Genomic DNA, 19,802 nt, shown 5'->3' on the forward strand with positions numbered 1-19,802 from the left:
ACGACAGTCGATGAACTGTACGCAGAAAACGTGATCAGTTTCACCCGTGTGGGTTTGTAGGAAGGCTCAAAATAAATGTGATGCAGGGAGATTCCATTGACCACAGCCGGCAGCCAAACAGGCTTTTACAGCGAGCAGGAAGTCAACCGGCATCACTTTCTGTCCCTGAAATAGCTGGAATAAAATTGCCCCATTTAGAATGCACGGATGTTCAATATCAACAATCCTTCTGCCGTTTAAAATCCTTTATCCAATATGGGCTCATAAATACCGACAATGTCGCCCCCCCCCCCCATTCTCTCCTTGACACAAAGCAATATCGACCATGAGCTATCGACCCTGACTGGTCCCAAATCTGAGCAGGAGACAGACTTATGCTCCTGCCAAAGCAATTAAAACCATTGACGGTTTGTCTTTACGGGAAGGGGGGAGGGAGGTGGGGGTATCAACACAAACAGGGGGAAAAGTTCATTAAAGAGATGCAGTGAGACAGTAAGACTAAAGGGGCTCAATCACACACTGATGTACTTTTTTAGGAGCTCACAGTATTTTCTTGAGAACACACTGAGCTTTCTGCCATAGGGCACTTCAGTTTAAAAGCATGTACTGAAATACTGAGTGTGTTTCATGTCAAACAATCCACAGCGTATGTTTGCTGACTCTCAAGATACAGAATATCAATTGCTGTTTCAACTTTTGACTGTCTCAAGGTGCTTGCAATACATGTGAGCCTTTATAATAACACACAGAACTATTGTTTGAAAGTTTCAATCACCTGACATCTCCAACAAACCTACAGCAGCCATGAAAAGCTCCGGAGCCAGCTTTCATTGTATATTGATCTGTGTTGTCCCTGTGAGAGGGACTCATGGGAGCCAAAGGCTCTTTAATCAAGCTGACACTCAGAGTGACACACAAGGCTGAGGCAGCAGCATTGCAGCTACGGGGCGCCCACTGCACCTTTTCTTCTTCTGTCCCCCTGTCTTTATTCTACCGGGCGGCTTGTGAGCCCCAACAAATGCAGGGGTTGTTAGTTGGTGATGTCAGCATGTACTACACAACTCTTGCACTCATCTCTTTCTTGTTTCACTACTCCTCAGTCCCCAAAGTCCCCTTTTCCATTCATTTTCTTCACAGGCAATACAGAAAACCCTTAGAGGAGTTGTAAGCTTTGCCAAGGACCATGAGCCTCCGACAGAAATCATAAAATAAACATTGGGAAAAACAGGCAAATATAAAGTTTCAGCCTTGGTATCTATTTTATTCAGAGCATTTTCACACTTCAGATGATTGGGTAGGTTTTTCTGTACTAGAGGCTGTATTCACAATGAGTCCAATCAGTATAAAAGCTGCTGCTGAAATTGATGTGCTGCAGAAAAGAAAAGGTCTCGGATCCTGAAATTGAGGGTCTGCCTGTTGCGGTGTCTTTTTCCCCGTTGTCTCCTACCAAATGTGAAAGTGACCCAGTTCAATAATGTTGATAAGTGGTCAAACTTTGCATGAGCTTGATTTTAGAGTACAAACATGTATCTGTGTAACATTACATTAAAATACACACATTCATAGTATGAACAACACTGTTTTTGAGAAATTACAATACAGCTAATTAGTTTTTTCACTATTTGGTGAATGGAAAGTTGCTGGTTTGATTCCAGACTTACAGGAAAAATTGAAACAAGTGCAGTGAATGGATTTTTGTCTCTATTGTAAACTGATTGTATCTGTTACACTACTTTCAATGCTGCAGTGTCTTCTGCATTTGTCATCATTAAAATAAGAAGAGGTCACTGACTTTAGGTGTGCATGAAAATACCCCTTATATAAAAAGAAAATGTCTGTATGATACTAAGCTAGTGCAGGGTAGTGCAGTGTGCTATTGAATATTTACTGAATATGTATTACAGTAGTTTGCTTGCATCTGCTAATTTGCAAAGCACAAAAAAAATAAACAGCAGTGAACCAGAGCTGCAGTTGATGATGACGTTGACCTCCGTTCCCCATGGACCTCCAAGATGGAGAACACTATAGTTGCTAAGAGACTTGTGACGCACCTGCAAAACCTCTTTATGCGCCATCCTTACTTTCCTTTAGTCACTTCATCCCCCGTTCTGCTAGTGATTTAAACACACAGAGATATAGGAGATGCTGTTTACTGATGTCACCGTGCGTCACCATCATTACCCACCATCTCCTTTCACCCTATCATCCTCTTTGTGATGCACTTGTTCCTTTTTTTTCGTCTTTTTTTTTTAGTCATTTTCCTCCTTCTGTGATGCACTTTGTGACAAACCTGGTTTTTAAAAGCACTTTATAAATAGATTTGACTTAACTCTGTGAGGGAGTCACCAACATGCAGGGACATTGTCGGCTGTCACCACCGTAGGCAGCTCGAGAGGGAAGCTCGGAAACCAGCCACATAGTCTCTATAACTATCTGAAACCTGGGAGGCAGCAACAAAATAATGTCAAGTGCATTACCATTTAAAATTCTTGCAGCATTCAGGGTCAGCACAGTGAGAGAAAAATATAAGCAAAGATCCAGGACTTAAGAATTTGTCACTATAGCGGTAAACTTTGATGCACACTCGGATGAATAAATCATCAAGTTAAATGGCCTTCTTGTAGCTATTTTTTCTCAGTGCACATTAGCTCGGGGATAACTGATGGAGGTGTTAAGTGTAAATAATGAATCACTAAGTGAAATAGATAGACAATAACCACAAACACATGGATCTTTATTGAGAATGGGCCAACAAACTGTTGAACCATGCCAAGATAATTGGTGATGGAAAATTCACGCGAAAAAAGCGTGGAGTTTCATGCTGGGCTAATTATGTTTATCTTGCTGGTTTAATTACTTCTAATACCTCTTGGTTAAAAAACACACACATGCATATCCAATTCCCCAGTAGAAAATCTTTTCTTAACATAGCACCACAGTGGAGTGTCGCCATTCATAATCTCCTAAGAGAAAAGTCATTATAAAGAACCATCGTCCTGCTTGTTTATTTCTACCCATCCACAGCACAATGGAGTCCTGCAATGCAGGAACCATGCAGAGACACGGGAGCGCACGACTAAAATAGGCTGTTTTGTGCTTATTGATGCCTTGTCATGTTTCATTCCCTTTTCCCGTTTGGTTAGGATATGACAATGAGAAGATTGTGTTCTGCCATGGTATCCAGCACATCATGATCCACTGAGTCACAATCTGGGTGAATCAGACAAAAAAAGGAGCCCAAATCTTACCCTCCAGAAATGTACAGATTTAATGCATCATAAGGCACAGCAGAGGATTTTATGATTCAGGTTGGAATTGTATCATCACTGACATGAAATGGCGTAGGCCTATGTCACAGATGCATTGCACCATGAATAAACACAATTTGGTAGGTAGGTACTGCTAACTGGTGATTAGTGTTGCTCCCAGTATTGTTGAAATTACAGCCTACAGTCTGTTGATGAAGCAGACAACAGAGACAGCCAATTAGGCGAAAGTCACCCATGTTATTGTGATCAACACAATAGAATCTATTACAGTATATGTTCATTATCTTACCCCACCTCTGTGTTCAGTCTACAGATGTGGACCACTGGGTTAAAGCCTAAACACTGTAATGTTTTCTCATAATTGACGAAGGCATTAATTGATTTATTGGGCATCTGAATGAGCTGTAAACACAACCACTGACATGTTATCACCCTTTAAGGTTGTTATGGTGAAGGTTTTAGCTAACTGTTCCCTGTCTACACATCTAAAAGCCACAGTGCAACATTACCCATTCACTGATTAATTTAAGTCCACCGTTCACTCTCCTAGCTGCTAAAAGCTCGACTGTGTTCACCAGCTGGTTGCTAACTCTGTCAGCTGATTGGTGCAGAGCAGGTAGAGTACTGTGGATTTTTAGAGCTTGTTTTTAACTTAAAACAACTGCCTTTAAAGCAGCAGGAAACAGGTTCATGAGAACGATGAAAGTGAACAAAAAAAATAGAATAAAGTTGCAGCCATGAAACCAAAACAATGAACTGAAAGATGCTAAAATGTTCAGGGAAACTGCAGAGTGGGGTGATAATCCTCTGAGTTTTTAAAAAAAATCATTGCAAACAATCCCTCTCATAGAACACAAATTCATTGATCCACTGTATTAAACTTTTAGTGCCGTTTTGATTCAAATCACGGCCATCTTCAGTGTAAAACAGGTAACGCCATACCAACTATGGTGATCTTATACACTCCGTAGAAAGACCGAGATTATATTTGTACTGTAATGTTATCTTTAAGGTACTACACTGAGATATAATATAAATATATAATCTATAATCTAAAAGTTCTTTAGAGTACTTTTCTAAACTAAAAATGTCACAAAGTGCTTCACACAAAGATGATGAAAACTGTCACACAGCTTAAACATAAATATAGGTCTGTTTTATCTCTTATTTTTGCAACATTACAGATAGTCGGAAATATATGTGTCAGAAATAATTAATATTATCTAGTCTTTGTATAAAATGTCACATCAATTTGAGAACAAAAGCAGATTCTCACTTTGTATTTGGACGTTGTTTGAGTTTTTAATTTGTTTTGCATACATGTCAATCTCAAATTGCTTTAATGGCTACAAAAGATAATAGAGTGTGAAAGTTCATTCTTGGACTCAAAAGGGTTGTAATTTGATAATAAAACACACACCAAAAAAACATGACACGGTTCATTTACAACATCAGAAAAACTGATCTGCTGGTGAGAAATGTGAGATGCATTGAAAGTGTCAGAAAAAGCCCATAAGTGGACAATAAATTAACTATAAACAAGTGACTAATATAAATACATATTTCTAAATAAACGTAGTGTATTCATCAGGATGCTGTGTCGTGTAGGAGGAGACACCTTCTTCTTTATTTACTGTCTAAAAGCAAAACTATAAAATACAAAAACTATAGTCACAATGGCTCTCATCCAACTCTATTTGAAAAAATATCAGCCAGATTTGTTGGGTTATGGGTTATGTTAATGTAATTTGCTTTACAAACACTCAAAATACATCTTTCCCGGAAAGTAATAGAATGCAGCTTTAAATAATGGGAAAAATGTAAAAATGTAATCTGTACGATGCCATTTTTTGATGCTGCCACATTCATAAGAAATGTATTTCCTCAGGTAATACATACAGTGCAGCCTAATTAATACAGTGTTATAGTTTGAAAAAGAAAAATGACGTTCTCATTATTTGGCGAGGCTATTATTCATGGTGACTTACAGCTAGAGGATTTTAGTATTTTGCTCGAGGAATTCTTCAACCTTTTAGCAATGTGACAGTCTCTCTGATCTACTGGCCGTCATTCAAATTCACCATTTTAGACAAGTGCATTCATGTCTGGTGATTTTTGAAGAGACAGCGTTCTTCTTTTTAGAGGTTGCAAGCAAAAAAGTTTTTCTGAGTACCGCTCAACAGGAACTCCTCAGGAGGCCTTTCCCATGAGCTCCAAACAAACACAGGGGCTTCGCACATCAAGTTTGCAGAGTACTAATGAATAATGCAAATTCATTAAGCCCATGCGTCACACTACCTTTCTTAGAATACTAATCATCTTGACAGCAAAATATTAGATCCCTGCGTACCTTGTGTGAACACTTATACTTAACCCTAGCACAGCATACGGCTGTAAACATGAACTAGCTGTTTATGTGAATTTCACATGACCCTTAGCGCTCTGAAAATGCCACTTTGAGGGTCTCCTAATGCCAACTTGCCAACACGCCTGAGGTCCATGATGCCTTCCATTATGTTTCAGGACAAACCCTTATCAGTCCAGCACAAACACTTCTGTTGAGTAAACATGTTTACAAAGTTATGATCTCTGATGAAGTATGCTCTCCTGATTTCGCACTACTGGTAAACATGTTTTCTCACCTAAGACACTTCACACTTCTCTCTTCAGTTCCCTGCTACATAAACAAGTCCGATTCACTTTTTCGGTGAGTGAAGATTCATACGCCACTGACACGCTATCGCCCAAAACTTGCCTGGCAGCATGGCCCCAGTGTTATATCAACAGATGTCAGATTGTGTAGGCATCATAGTTAGGGGAGGAGAAAAGCACACTCTGGTCTCTTCAAAACTGGGAGTGCTGCACTTGACCTTGTCCATTCCAATTACAGCAGCCCTGCAGCCACCATCATGCAGTGTGTCTATTGTCATTGACTTGATAAAAACCATAATATGCACAGTGTAGACCTGCAGCTGTGCTTCAGGGAGGACAGGAGTATAGGAAACTACTGCATTCTCATTTAACGTGAAGAGCTGCATTGCAAATCAATACTTTTTCCACATCCCATGTAAATGAAACACTCAGTCTGTTCCCTTTAATATGCAGGAATTGAAAAATTGTCTGTATCAAAGAGAGGAAAAGATTTAGATAAGCTGCTTCTTAGAAAAGGAAACATTGAGGATTTCTAAATTTGGCACTTAAAGCCTTTAAGGTTTTTAAATTATCTGGATTACATTTGTTTTTCTTAGAGATGCCGAGATTTGGGTATACAGTGTCATGAATTCAACATTTTTTTAAATTTTGAAATGTTGATTTATAGGCATTTAATAATAAGGTTGATAATGTATATTTTTACTATTGTCAATGAATCCCATAAAAAGACCAAAACCAACAATGTTTTAGTCTTTCTCTCAATGACTTCCCCATCCTGTGTGTGGCACTCAGCCCCAAACTCATTTGTTCTTACTGAAGAGAGAAATCTGTAATAACAAATTTATAATTTTATCATTAAAAAAGGTTCAGTAATTTCCTAAAACACCTGGGCATTAGCAAATAAAAAGTATATCCGGCAGACAGATGTTTTCTGGGATTGAGTCGAGATAATCGACGATGCTCGTGTTCATTGTAATGAAGGAACCTGTCGCCCAGTGCAACAGTGTGGCTCACTGAATGGGGCTTTATAGCACAGAGAAATCGGCCATATCAGACTTTGTTTCTACTGATAATACGTGTTTGTAGGATTGTTGAATTTGGTCCGGGATTTTTCGACAATGTGAGAAATACAGAATATCACCAGATTTATCCTTTGAATATTGCATTTTGTGAAAAGAAATAATGCTTGTGATATTGTCTTGTATGTTTATATTCATTGCATTTCATATTTCTCTGGTATAATGGTAAAACATCGACATATACCATCCTAGCTGAAAGCATTTGGGAAATAAAGCGTGATAAACTGGAGAAATGGTCGAAATAACAAACATTCGAAACACTGAACTCTGCAGTTCAGTGACTTTTGTACAAACAATATTGAGTAAAAGTGGAAGCTGGAGAAAATCTTCCTGTGGTGTTTCACACTATCTGTCTCACTATCATGCCAGCAATCAAGACAAGTAGCGGGTGAGGGGAAATGGCAGTAATGACGGACAAAGCCCCCAGCTGGAGGAGACTGCTGATAGACCAGGTTAATAGCCTTTTTTATGGTTTTCAGGTGCAGTGTTCCTATGGGGACATGTTATCAGAGAACCCATAGTTCTGAGCAATAACCCTGTGCAATCTGATTAATGTCAGGTTAACACCAGGAACACCTAATAAGCATCTACACGTTAGCCTCCAGTTGTGCACTGCTTTGCTTTTCATGATTGGAAAAAAGTGAAAGGGAAGGATCATAAGTTCCACTGACAAATGGTACAAAATAATAACTTCAGATTACAAAAAAAAAAAAGCTAATTAGTCTAGTCTATTAGCCACTAGTTCACTATAAACTACAGCCACTAAAATGACCATGCAATGAATCAATACCTCACAAAAAAAAAAGATTAAATACAAACTGAGCTCTCTTTGCAGTTTCCCTCAGTTATGTTCTTGCTATCTAACCCCCCCAGTCGGAGTTCATATCAAATTAGGAGCCCGGATTCTCAATCTGTTCGTACTGGCTTTGATACAGCCCAAGCCAAGTAAAATAGCACCCGCTGTTCATTTGCTAAATGAAGCATTGGTCACATTTAATCGGCCTTTGCATTCAAGGGAATACATCACCCAAATGAGAGAAGTCTTTTGGCCTTGGAGGATGAATTTTAATTAAGGTGTACAGGGAAACTCAAAAAGTCATCACTCGCTCTCATCTAATCACAAACCTTTCAGACTCTTTCAAAAGGTGAAAACATTCCTGCCATTCTGATAAACTCACTTTTAAAAATCGGCATTTCAATTAAATGCCTACAGTTCACTGGATAAATGCATGCAATTAATTAGGCCTGAGTGAATACAAATGCAACATTTAATAGCCTAACTCACCATTAATTTTAGAAGATCAACTGCCTTACCGACACCTTCCTTATCTTGGCTGGCCCAGTGGGGAAACGATAAGATCAATACTGCTTCTTTCTCTTGGATTCCCACAAGAATAGAAAGATCATTTTAATCATGTTTCAGGCAAATTTTGTTCTGGTGTTTTTTTTAACCTTTATTCATCCATAGAAAGTTTGTTCAAAAGACAAACTCTTATCATCAACATGCTACTTTATATTCATATAGTTTCATGCCATAAATTCATAACAGGAAGCTGCAAAAGGCTTTTACTGTTGGCCACTGTGCAGTGCCAGCTCACAGGCACCATGAAAATAGTTGTTGGAAGGAGAGGAAAGCGTTAATTATTTAACTCAGACAGATTTCTCTGTCTTTTAAAATACTGCTGACTATTAAACTAAGGTATTTTCTAAATTAAACACAACTCCTCATTCCCGGCAACTCTGGATTCTCGGCTCAGTAAAATGACTAAAAACTAGAGATTTGCAAAGAATACATTTGTGGTTTATGCCATCCTTAGTTTTCCTTAGGCAGGCTTAAGATGAGTGGGTCTATTTGGCCCTGAGATGAGCAGCGTTTTAATGTCAGAGTCAAAATGTAATCGCATCTGTTATCAGACTACACCGAGCATTCAGCAGCCTACAAAATGTGACGGCTCAATCTGCGGCGAGCGCTGACACGATTGGCCTCATCAGAGCGCTCAGTGTGTATTGAAAAGAGTTAAGATAAAAGACAGAAATGATTCCACGATGCATTTGACATGGACTGACATAAAAGGAGAGAAATGGTGGATAATCACAACATTTGTCACAGAGGTCCGGACAGATCGGTTGGATTTATGGCCGAATTTCAAACATATTACCCCCATCTCGAATGTGGGGAGATCTTTACATGTGCGTTTGACAAATAAAAGATACCCCCTCTGTTGAAGTCTAATACAGCTCTACGACACTATCTGATCTGATTTATAGGAATGTATTTCTGGCCGCTTCATCATCCACCCTGCGATGTCATCATTCAGTGCCAGATGTATCCAAAGAGCAGAGGGATATAAAATACAATTACAATGGATTTTCGACACCTAAAGTGGACTCTGGCTCGCTGATTTGTGTAGATCTCTGCATTAGCAACACAATTGCATGGATATACCATGTTGTGAGGTGTTATGCATCTAAAAGCCATAGAGGAAATTTCCAGCAGATACCTGTGTTTAGCCCTGAGGATGCCGGCAGGGAATAAGAGGGAAGGATTGCAGGGAAAGACACAATCCATGGAGACAGGCACTGTGTTATAAAATCCAATGACAGTTCCTCTCTCCTCACGGATGAGGAACAAATAGCTGGTTGGATGCAGCTGTCTGCCGTTTTTTGTTGCTGCAGTCAGAGAGCTCATCCCTCACAGACACAGATGGAGGGACAGACTGTCTATGCAGCTGAGCAGAATTCAGCTGTGGACTTTGGTTCGAATGGAATCCATTCTTAAAAGTTCCTCCTCTTCTCTCTGCCTCGGAGCTCTCCAGCCTAAAAATCGAGCGCTGTGAGGGGCTCAGGCTCCGCAGCCTCTCATCTTCCTTCGATGGGCAGACACATTTTTCAATTATGTACACGAGGGAAGGGAATTAGAGGCCTAATCCCGGCCTAATCCCCAAACAAACAGATCTATGGCCTCCATTTCCAGCGAAGCCACCCTGACAGCCCCCTTTACCCCCACCTCCGTCTCTTCCTGTTAAATCTCTGCCCCCTCTACTAACCTGGTCAGGGGTGGAAGTCCTTTCAGCTCTGATAGTTCCTTAAATTAAGCTCTGCAAGCATTATCTGTATTTGAATGATACTTGGAACGAGTTCAAACTACCACTTGCGACTGTCCAAAGTTTTCCACTCGTCATTAAAAATGAAAAATCAGAGAATGTACTCTCATTGTGTAACTCATCCACTTACAGGTAGTAAGTCAATACTGAGAGAGGTGCAATTCAATCTCTTTGTCCTCTCCAGTGTAGATTACAGTTTATCTTTGCAGCTATCCGCAGCTTCCTTTTCACTGCTGATCACACACAGAACCGGGAGGCTCATCCATAAACTGGCTATATTTTAAAACTCTTAATAGAGCTGTTTCTGCTCAGCGAGTGTATCGGACAATACACAGAGTTTGAAGGGTGAATAATACAGATCCTAAGTACATGGACAGTGATGTGCAGTATGTTATCTTCAGTTGAAAAAGCTTACTGAAAGACAGCAAAACCCAAAGAAACAATTGGATTATTAAAGTAGAGTATGGAGAGGTGATTCAGCAAACCACCAACCTCATCGAACTCTGTCTATAGGCCTATAAGGCAATCTAACAGCACAGCTCTAGGAGGCTCTAGGGATGGTAATTTGGTCTAATCCAATTTAAATTAAATTAGGCACAAATATTCAGGTTCGCCAGAGAATTAACCCTTTTGACTTTAGTGATCTCTTGGCTTTTTCTGTCGTGCCACATGATGTGTTTTTTTGTTTTTGTGTGAAATGTCTTAAGAACTATTGGATGAATTACCCATTACATTCGGTGATGCCTTAAACTTTCATCTAGCTCCAGAATCAGGTCAGGTACTTTAGTTTTTATGATCTAATACTAACTAATTTCCACTAGCCTCAGCTGTACTTTGTGTTTACTGCTAATTAGCAAATGTTAGCATGCTTACAAGCTAAACTAAGATTGGAAACACTGTAAGCATAATATCTGCTAAACATCAGCATTTTAGCATTGTCACTGTGACCATGCATTTAGCTCAAAGCACTGCTGTACCATGTTGCAGCCTCACAGAGGTGCTAGCATGGCCGTATGACTTTATATCACATTAACACTGCGAGAGAGAACAGTAACTACAACCACAGGCTTGTCTAAATAAGCTTAACAAAGTTCTTTTACTCATTTGAATAAATTGCTTTTTTTTTCTCGTGAGGGACTATAGACGACAAAAGCAGTGACCACCTACTGTTGTGAATTGGAATTATGATGCAATTGTTTAGCCTGAATAAAAATGTACAGAAGAAAAAAATCTTTGTACCGAAACCGGCTAAGTGACTCAAACCAGAAATGCGATTGTAATTTTTCACCTTCACAACAAGACACACATAGTAAAAGGTTATCATCACCATCAATCTATCACACAAACCCTCCCTCTGACAGTATGCTCTCCCACTTGTAATGTTTCTGTCCATGAGTGATTCCAGCCAATCCCAGGGTGGTCAGATCTCTCTCATTTCCTTCGACTTGTACAAGCAATCGATTCCACTCAAGAGAGGAAGGGCGCTGCTCATTCCCCCTGCCAGCCCTCTCCTAACTTCACTCACCATATCTCTTCATCACCTCCTGAATGCAGATGGGCAAGGCGGTTGTTAGAAGTGAAAAGAGAGAGGCTCAATGTTTCATCTGTAAAGGTTTCAGGAATACGCATCAGTGTAAGAGCCCCAGAGAAGATCTGTCTCCAGTGCTGTAGTAGATGCCACTTTCTGAGTGGATCATTTTTTTGTTAGATCCATACATTCAGTTTTTTCTCGGAACTGCAGTACAACATAATGATAACATAACTTTTAAACTAAATCCAATTAACTTGCCTAGCTATTGTGGTGGCTGTGGCTCAGGAGGCAGAGCAGTTTGTCCACCAGTTGGGAGATAGGCAATTCTATCCCCAGCTCCTCCAGTCAATACACTCACCCCCAAATTGCTCTCAGAAGCTGTGCCATCGGTGTGTGAGTGAATGAGTGAGTGAGTGATATCCTGATGAGCAGGTTGGCATTGCATTGCATGGCAGCCTCTGGCATCTGTGTATGAATGTCTGTGAATGGGTAGATGTGGCATGTCGTATAAAGTGCTTTGAGTGGTTGGAAGGCTAGAGAGGTGCTATATAAATGCAGTCAATTTAATTTACTTTAAAAAAATGTATTTATTACAAAATTGGCTATAACATTCGCATTGGCTTTTCATCAGGTACACTGGCATCGAAATATTCCGTGTTCTTGATGAAGTGCCAATTTGGACTTGAAACTGACTTTTCAAATCATAAAATAGACATTTCAAAGGTGGCAGGGTAACACTGTTGCAAGTCAGTGGGGGAAATCACAATAACTGTTCTCTGGCTTCAGCACCTGGACAAAAAAAGACATGTCTGTGCGCTTTGCTTTTTAAATTTTTTTAGTGATAGAATTAAAAATGCAAAGCGAGATACGTGTCTTTGAGGCCTTTTGTTTTACAGTAGTAGAGAAACAGCTTACAATACAGCCACATTGTACATTTCTATGCTTTTTTTTATAACAGCCGAGATGTATTTCAATCCTAGGAGGAGAACTCTCTTGACATAGATTCTGGTGCTTATTAGGAAATTCTTGTTCGACAAAACCGGTTAAAAAATTGTACTAACCTTGTAAATATACTTTAAGATTTCTTCCACAAAAAAAATATTACCATTTCGAAATGAATTCCTCCTGTGACTCAAAGAACATGAGTCTCAGAATTTTAAGCACCCATCTGTACTTTTACTCCCAATGTGTTGAGTTGACATAGTACTGTAAGAAGATATAACTTTTTTTTTCCCGAAACAGATAATACTGTGGAGAAAGATACATCAAAGAGGCTTAGGATACATGAATTTTTCATCAGGTTAAACAAAGTTTGAAGCCTATAGTAGATGTTCACACAACATGGGCTCAGATCTCAGTGGGTAGTAATGTTGGTAAGTAACAAATCAGCAACTTTAATGCTCTGAGATTACTTTTTTTTCCCACTGATGAAAATGCCGTTATTACATCTAAATACGCAGTGAGTTCCAACACAATCAGCCTCATCACACTGTGCAGTGTCTGCATTGTGGGAGTCGAGATAAAAGACAGAGATCACTCCTGACTTTGCAGATAAAACCAACAGTTCTAATAAAGCTTTAACACTTCGGTTGGATTTACGACCGCATTTCAAGCAAATTACTTCCACCCAGTAGGCGGAGAGACCTTTACATGCCTTTGAATGTGGTAGAAGGGTAAATGAAGTTGGGGGCTATGGGGTCAGAGTCCAACGGGTAGTATATGTCATCACTGTCGGCTGATAACCTTGAATCTCAGTAATGTTGGCTTTTTTAAAACAGAGCTTTGTTTTCAGGTTGACCACAGTGCATTTCTGAGTTTATCCAGGAATCTTTGAAATGGATTTATAACCTCAAAGGATTATAAAGAGTAGTACCCTGCTCTAAAATGGTCCAAGACAATGTAATCCTTCAATTAAAACACAAAAATCTACAAAACTGGAGTTGCACGGTTGTCCCATGACGAAGACATATTAGCTAGTATGATAGCAGGACATTTCCTCGCAAACATCGTCAGCGGACTCACTCATTGAGTGATGGCTTTTTTCTTTCTGCCACAGCAGCTCAGAACTGAACCGTTAAATCCATCAAAGCCCTCAAAACACTGAGAGTGCATTAGGCTTTTCACTACTCGGGCTGTTAAGAGCGACTACCTTGATACCTGTAAATCTCAACAGCGTAGGCAGGTTTCCGTTTAATTTGTTTCAAAGGGACTAATAAGACATGAGTCTGAAATGAGTACGGGCTTGAGCGAGGACTTATTCTAGATGTTGCATGTGTGTGGCATGAAAATCTACTACTGTGTCCTCCGGGTAACGTTGCGCCAATGTATACAGTATGAAAAAAAAAAGAAAGTTGTTCCATGCCATGGCTTTATGTGAACCATAATTACTGCCTGAGGTTCTCATTGCGTTGCCACTGCTGACACAGGATTTTCATGTGGGAACAGCAAAGATGAAAGGATCTGTGCTGTCAATAACACGAATAGATTTTTTGTATGAGTCGTTGTGCTGTTATTGTATAATTTTTACTACTGATACTTCTAATACTGTCAAGATGCTGTGGCTTTGAGTTATATGATGTTAAATGCTGGCTGCTTATAATGCTGGTAATCTAAGAATTGAGGCTTATACTGAGATTCACTCGTTGTAAGCTTCTTTCTATTGTAAGGTAAATTAAATACCTAAAATGTAATGCGATTCCAAAACAAGGTCCTCTACCTGATTCCCAAATGCTCTTGCAAAATGATACTAAACGTAAACATTGACTTCGAACTATTGAACAATAGCTTCAATATCGCACCTATAAAAGGTTTAAAATGCTTCAGAAATTGCTACTTCATTTAATGTCAAAGCAGATTAAGTCCATCCACGGCTATGCCTTCATACAGAATGCATATGCTGTATATGAGAAGCAGGAATTATAGCAGCTGCTGTACTATTCAGAAAGCCTGTGTGGGATAATATGTTAAAAAAGTATATAATATTCATGTACAAATGAGTGATAGCAGTGTAAATGAGCAATATCCGCGCTCTAATTACATTTCCCTGAACATGCACAACTGTGTGTGGAATGAGAAATCATTCCAGTCGTTTCATTTCAACTATCGCCTCCGTATTAGTTCTACTTAATATCCCCAAGGTCATAACATTTGATAGATCATAATGTCAGCAGGGCTGGTCGTAAACCCCTCCAGCCCGCCTCCTCCCTGGCAGCTACAGCCTGCTCACATCACACCTTAATTGACGGGGAGAGAGGCAGACAGCACGTTCAGGCCAAGGCAATCGATTGTGACACACAAATTAGAGACGAGTTTGAATGATTAAGTTATGTATTGATTTTGATTTAAACATTAACGGCTCATGTACTCGGCGGTATTAGATGAAAAAAAGAGAAGTAATCAATGCTTCCTTGTACATATCGATGGGATTTAGCATGTGAAGAGCTGGGTCAATGAGGTAATAAGTGTTTGTTGCAGAACAAATATGCTGCTTTTGCTTTGTTGTTTTTGTTGTGCAATATATGAGATTATGTGTAATGTGATTGAACTGATAATGTGTTTTTTTTTCTTAATCAATTGCACTCAATTGCAAGCTGTTAATGCCATTTCCTTCCTAGTTTAATTTCAACTGTTATTCCAGTCCCAGCTCCATGAGGCATTCCTCTATCATGGGAGGCCTCAGGTATATCAAATAAAATAAATCAAAAAAAGGTTTTACTCGCTTTTACTTGATGACCATAATATATATCTGCAAAATCAAAACTAATGACTCAATTATTCACTACTCTAATGTACTGAGAATTCTGGTTATAAAGCTCACGTCCCGATCTGTTACCTGCTTTGGAGTGAGCTGTGACGATAAATTGACAGGTGAATTGGGGAAAGTGAGAGCATATAGAAGGCCTGCTCATCTTTTGATTATGCTAAACAATCCTCCATCCTACTATTCATCATATAAATGAACTTATTTACTTTTGGGGTAATGAGCCGAAGAAGAAAACGCCATGAAAGTCTGTCACTCTTCTGTCAGCCGGCAGCTATTGGCAACCCCTGCTGGTAAAGTTCAATAGTAGTTTAACTTCCATCGTTATATTTTATTTAGTTATAACAATATTCTACATATAACTGTTGGTGTTGCGTTTTTTAATTTACCTTTACTCACTGTAAACTGCATGTTTACCACATTAATTACTTTTGTACTTCCTATAACGAGCTTCAGTCCTCATGCTGCCTCTAGGCTAGCTGCTTTTATTGTCTTTTGGAGAAAGGGGCTATAATTGAAGAGTACTTGTTATTAGAAGTAGTTCCTTTGTGATTTGAACAAGTTAAACAACAGCATTTAATTATTTTGTTGGCAGACAATCACACTGTAGCCTCGTTCCACAACTCTAAATTGCCTCCCATATCTCAGATTTATGAAGCGATTGAAATACACCTGATGTTGTGCACACTGATGTTTTTTTTTAATAACCAGAAACAGTGCAGAAGTTTACATACAGAAACTCTTAAAATGTTAGCTCTTGACTCTTCTTGATACATCTTAAATTAACTTATTGCTTTGTTAACAGCTCCTAACAACCGAACAAATAAAGTTAAATTAATCAATTATCAGGCTAAGAAAACTACAGTTCCCATGAAGATTTACGAGCATTGCAAACATCCATACTTACTCTGGTTTCTTCCATATCCATTATATATATATCCACCTGCACTTTTATTTCTGATGTAATTTTCCAAACTTTTTAAGAGTGATATTCAGTAAAGTTCTCTTTCTCTTTCTGAAACAGAACATTGTTTTGGTTGCACTTTAGCTTTCTGTGAAAACATGCTCTTCTTTCACTTGAGATTTTTCATTCTTTACAGGCATGAAGGACACTGCACAGCGAGGTATTGAAAGTGTTTCTAGCTCCCTGCATAGCTGTACAATTACATGATTAGTGAAGGCAGAAGAATAACAGCACCAGAAGGGGAGTTAAAGAAACCACTGGAACATCTGAGACACCTTGAGAGGATGAATCATTCTGAACATTGTCTACGTCAAGACCAACTATTCAACGTACGGTCAAACAACCTGGAAATATAGAACTGGATAATATTAGCTGTACTGTAACTGCAAACTCATAGGTTACTGGTTTTGCTAATATAACACTGAAGATACGTAATTTGCCTTAAACTGATGTAACATTAATGTTCAAGCATTGAACGAGCAGTAATGATCCTGTCCTCAAGCAAAGAAGATGCCTGTAAATGCAGCAAAAAGGAAATTATGACCCATCTGTGCCTTTGAAATACTATGATAAACTGAATAAATGCCACATACCCTTCTGACTAAACAGTGTTATTTAAATGGAAAGGCTATAAATGATTACGCTGTGACATTCTGATATGAAAATGTCTCGCTCATTTGTGACTAAAAATAACTGAAAGACACTGATGTTTGCTCAACTTTCATATTAAAATGATTCTGGGAGAGTGGACGACAATCCTGGATTACTACTGATTATTGTGATAATTAGGTAATCAGCAATAAATCATTTGTAATTATGGATTACCTTTTGAAAGCAGCCCACAAAACTCCTGCTTTGAAAAGACGACAAAAGGAATCCTGTTGAGATTGGGAGTTGGCAGCCGGTGTTCAGCACCACCGTAACAGGTTTGCTTCCAATAAAGTGACTGTCCTGCACTAAAAATAGGTTCTTGATGATTTCTCTCTGTGTGAGTGTGTTCTTTAGAGAATTCAGCGACCTGGTTTTCTATGAAACATCTGAGCATTGACGCCATCTTAGTTGATCAGCTCAGAATAAAACATAGATATGGATGATGACTCTTGGGGAATGGACTGAGGAAGGCTGAGACAGCACAAGCAGAGGCGGGAACGGTAATAAAACAAGTAAGAACACAAGGACAAATTGGCCTGAGTACAATAATAAAAGCATTTATTATTATTGTTGTAACCGTGGCTACGGATGCTACACTTAGGTCAAATAGAGAAACTGAGGAGGATAAAAGCTCATTGCATTAAATAAACTTCTCTGGATTTGGTTACAGAATATAATTTATTCTAATTTTCTGAACTGTGAACATCACTAAAAAAAAGTCAAGTGGCAATTTTATCTAATGAAAGAATCAAACTGAAAGGAAGGAATAAAATGATCCTAAAGACTCAGTTAGCTGAAATGTTGATCCTCATTTGCTGAAATAATATCAGTTATGAATGTGCAGATATTCAATTTTTTTGATGTGTGTCTACAAGCCAACAATAAAATAGCTGCGGTTTCCTCCTGTCTCCTTTTTTTATTAGCAGGTATTATTAACTATGTTCACAATCTTGCAGGTTAGCATGCTAATAATAGCTAATTAGCACTGAACACAAAGTAAAGTTAAGGATGACAGCAATTGTATTACTCTTAAAGATATAAACCAAAGTACTGGACAAATTAAAATTTAACTTGATGATGGCCTTGGATAGAAAGTTAAAGGATCACATATTATAATTCATCTTGAAAGGGTTCATATGTGACAATCCAAAACCAACCCACTGTCAACACAAATGCTAAAAGAATGACAAGATCATCAAAACCATTTGGATACATGATCCAGGAACAATAGTCTATACGATATGTATGCGAATAATGTGATATTTCGCTTGTTAAGACTATTTTGACATGCTGGTGGGAGCTGGTTGAGAAAGTCAGAGGTTCACCAAAGTCTACAGGCTTCATCCTCTGAGGAATATAAATGTCTGTACTAAATTTTAATAGCAATCCAATCAGTTCTTGTTGGGATATTTCAGTCTGGACCAATAGTGGAACAACCAACTGACTGCCTGCCTTTGCCATCCAAGAGCCACACCGCTACTGCAGCTATAAAAAAGATGACTCATATCAGTTTTAATAAATACATAAATAGCAGTACTGACATAGTTTCTATTTCTGTTAACGACTGACAATACAGGAGGGTATACATGTATTACCACTCAGTGAATGACATCATTAAGTAGCCAAAGTTTGAGTAATATGTCAGTGGCACGCATACAAATTTCCAGTGTTAGAAAACTGTTTTTGTGAGAAGATTATTTGGAGTTGACAGGTGTTGATTGGAGAATTGTTTGTCCTTTCTGTATAGCTCAGGGTTAAATGTGTGAAACTGTCTGAAAGTGTTAAAAAAAAACTCAAACTAGGTGATAGCAAAGTGTTAAATTCTTTATCTGATGATCTCAAAAATATGAATATAGTCAAAATTGCTGCTTTTACCCATCAAATAAGTTTGACAGTTCCTGCACAAAACGAGTGAGGTCAAACTCGTGCATTTGTGTTGTTGGGTAAGACGGATTAATGTGCAGACAAAAGCGATTCCAGTAGAGTAATTAGAGCTCGTTTACTTCCCACTTTCCCCGGAAACTGACAAAGTGAGGTCAACCTAGAAGCAGCCAGGAGGTTGGTGATGAGCAGTGGGATGAGGAAAAGTGGCGAGCTGTTGGTCTGGAGGAGATGATGAGGAGTGACACGGCGTGCCAGCAGCAGCAGCAGGCCCGCTAGAGGAGTCAGTGCTGATGCAGGATTTATACTCATCACACAGTGAAGTGGCCCTGTCATGGGTTGCAATGATGAGAGTGACACAGGCGGCTGTGGGGTGACAGTGTGTGTGTGTGTGTGTGTGTGTGTGTGTGTGTGTGTGTGTGTGTGTGTGTGATGCTACTATGTCTACAGAAAGCTAATGAGTGAGTGTGGAACAAGTGAAATGTCTCAGGGAGGAAATGTTGGGGTATTTTTGTGTGGAAAGTAACAAAGTTGTTATGGTCAAGTTAAGGTACATGAACTTTTTACGCCAACATTTATCTCGCTGTAGGTTACTTTACAGGTTCTGCTAATGTATTTCCTCCATTCTTTCATTTATTTGCTTTTTCCTTTTACTTTCCTTTTTTTTTTATTCTTGTCTGATTAGTCTTTATCCTTTCCTCTGAGTATGTTTCCCCATCTTAGACTTTCATTATTTCTTTCCAAATGTCTTAATTTTTTTTATACTTCATTTCTTCTGCTCTCCTTTGTTTCTTTCCTTTCCTAATTCCTTATTTGCCTATTTAAATTTTTCAACACATCGAAAAGCACTGACTTTTTTTAACCTCAACAATACTGAAAGGTTGACCAGGAGGCATAGTGGAGCAACATTT

General features: G+C 38.9%; 1 protein-coding gene across 1 annotated transcript in view; it reads right to left on the reverse strand.

The window, feature by feature from the left end:
* gfra4a (GDNF family receptor alpha 4a) overlaps positions 1-19,227 on the reverse strand; it is an 80,881-nt gene extending 61,654 nt beyond the window's left edge. Inside the window, exon 1 of the mRNA XM_062440823.1 lies at positions 19,014-19,227. Coding sequence (XP_062296807.1) covers positions 19,014-19,227 — 214 coding nt within the window. The remainder of the gene's footprint in view (positions 1-19,013) is intronic.
* Between the last annotated feature and the right edge of the window lie 575 nt (positions 19,228-19,802).

Source organism: Scomber scombrus, chromosome 19 (assembly GCF_963691925.1).
Source record: "Scomber scombrus chromosome 19, fScoSco1.1, whole genome shotgun sequence".
NCBI lineage: Eukaryota > Metazoa > Chordata > Actinopteri > Scombriformes > Scombridae > Scomber > Scomber scombrus.